We start from the raw sequence: 1353 nt of genomic DNA, 5'->3' as shown, positions 1-1353 counted from the left end.
AAGGTGTTTGATCAATGTTAATGCTTCAGCAACATCCCTAGACAACCATCGAAGTATCTAGCCTTGACGATGGCCTCATGGCCCTTTGCATAATGGAGATTGAATATTTTGGGTCCCTTTCCAATTGGAACCAGACAGATAAAGTTTTTGGTGGTAGGGATTGATTACTTCACTAAGTGGGTGGAAGCTGAACTCTTAGCAAAGATCACACAGTAGAACGTCAAGAACTTCGTCTGGAAGAGCATTGTATGCAGGTTTGGGGTACCTAGAGTACTAGTGTAAGACGATGGACGACAGTTTGATAACACACCCTTCAGAGATTTTTGTGAACAATTTGGAATAAAAGATCATTACTCCTCACCCATAAGCAAATGGAAAAGCAGAAGTTGCAAACCAATCATTGTTGAAGTTCATCAAGACTTGGCTTGAGGGGGTAAAAGGAGTATGGCCAAACGAGCTATTAGGTGTACTATGGGCTTACAGGGCGACTATGAAAACCCCCACAGGGAAAACTCCTTTCAAACTAGCCTATGGAAGTGAAGCAGTCATATTTGCAGGATTGCACATGGCTAACCATAAGGTGATGACGTATCAGGACAAGGAGAACGAAGAAAAACTTCGTCTTAACCTTAATCTGATAGACGAGGTAAAGATGGACGTGGAACTAAGGACAACAAGGTATAAAAACCTCATGGCTAAACAATATGATGCAATGGTGAAACCCAGGCGCTTCAACATTGGGGACCTCGTCTTAAAAAGGGTCTCTTTGGCAACTAGAAATTTAGCCCATGGGAAACTTGGACCTAATTGGGAGGGACCCTACAGGGTTATTAATTGCAAGAGGCAAGGATCATACTACTTGGAAACCCTGGACGGAAGAAAGCTAGAGCACCCCTAGAATGTTGAGCATTTAAAAAGATATTACCAGTAGGGTATCAGCTTGGACGAGCATCATTCTAGACGAACGTCACCCTGAACGAGATCATCCTGGACGCCATGATCATCCTCGACGAGCCAAAGTTATGTGTTGCTTTCTGTTAATTGCATTTACTTGAGTTTGTTATTAGTACTATATGTGGTTTAGTATTTCAATTCCCTAAAAGTGCATTAGTTTCCAGCTTGTGCACTGTCTATGGACGAAGTCATGGACTTGGTTTGTTTGTTTATACATAAATATTTTCAATTCCCTAAAGGCACCGACTTCTAAGCACGTGCCAAAAATTGTGGACGATGTTTATGTTATGTAAATACTATCTGGATTTCCAATATATATATAAAGTTGTGTGAATTTCCAATTCTCATGTTGCTGAAGTTCTCATTAAAACTAATCCACAAGAAGGCTAAAGGTCCAAG

General features: G+C 40.9%; 1 protein-coding gene across 1 annotated transcript; it reads left to right on the top strand.

Moving 5' to 3' along the window:
* The first annotated feature begins 490 nt into the window (after positions 1 to 490).
* On the top strand, positions 491 to 898 carry LOC142616801 (uncharacterized). Its single transcript, XM_075789579.1, has one exon. The coding sequence runs from the start codon at positions 491 to 493 to the stop codon at positions 896 to 898; it is 408 nt and encodes a 135-aa protein (XP_075645694.1).
* Positions 899 to 1353: the final 455 nt, after the last annotated feature.

Source organism: Castanea sativa, chromosome 11 (assembly GCF_040712315.1).
Source record: "Castanea sativa cultivar Marrone di Chiusa Pesio chromosome 11, ASM4071231v1".
Classification (NCBI taxonomy): domain Eukaryota; kingdom Viridiplantae; phylum Streptophyta; class Magnoliopsida; order Fagales; family Fagaceae; genus Castanea; species Castanea sativa.
The sequence above is the reverse complement of the archived record's forward strand: the minus strand, read 5'-3'. Positions and strand labels throughout refer to the sequence as shown.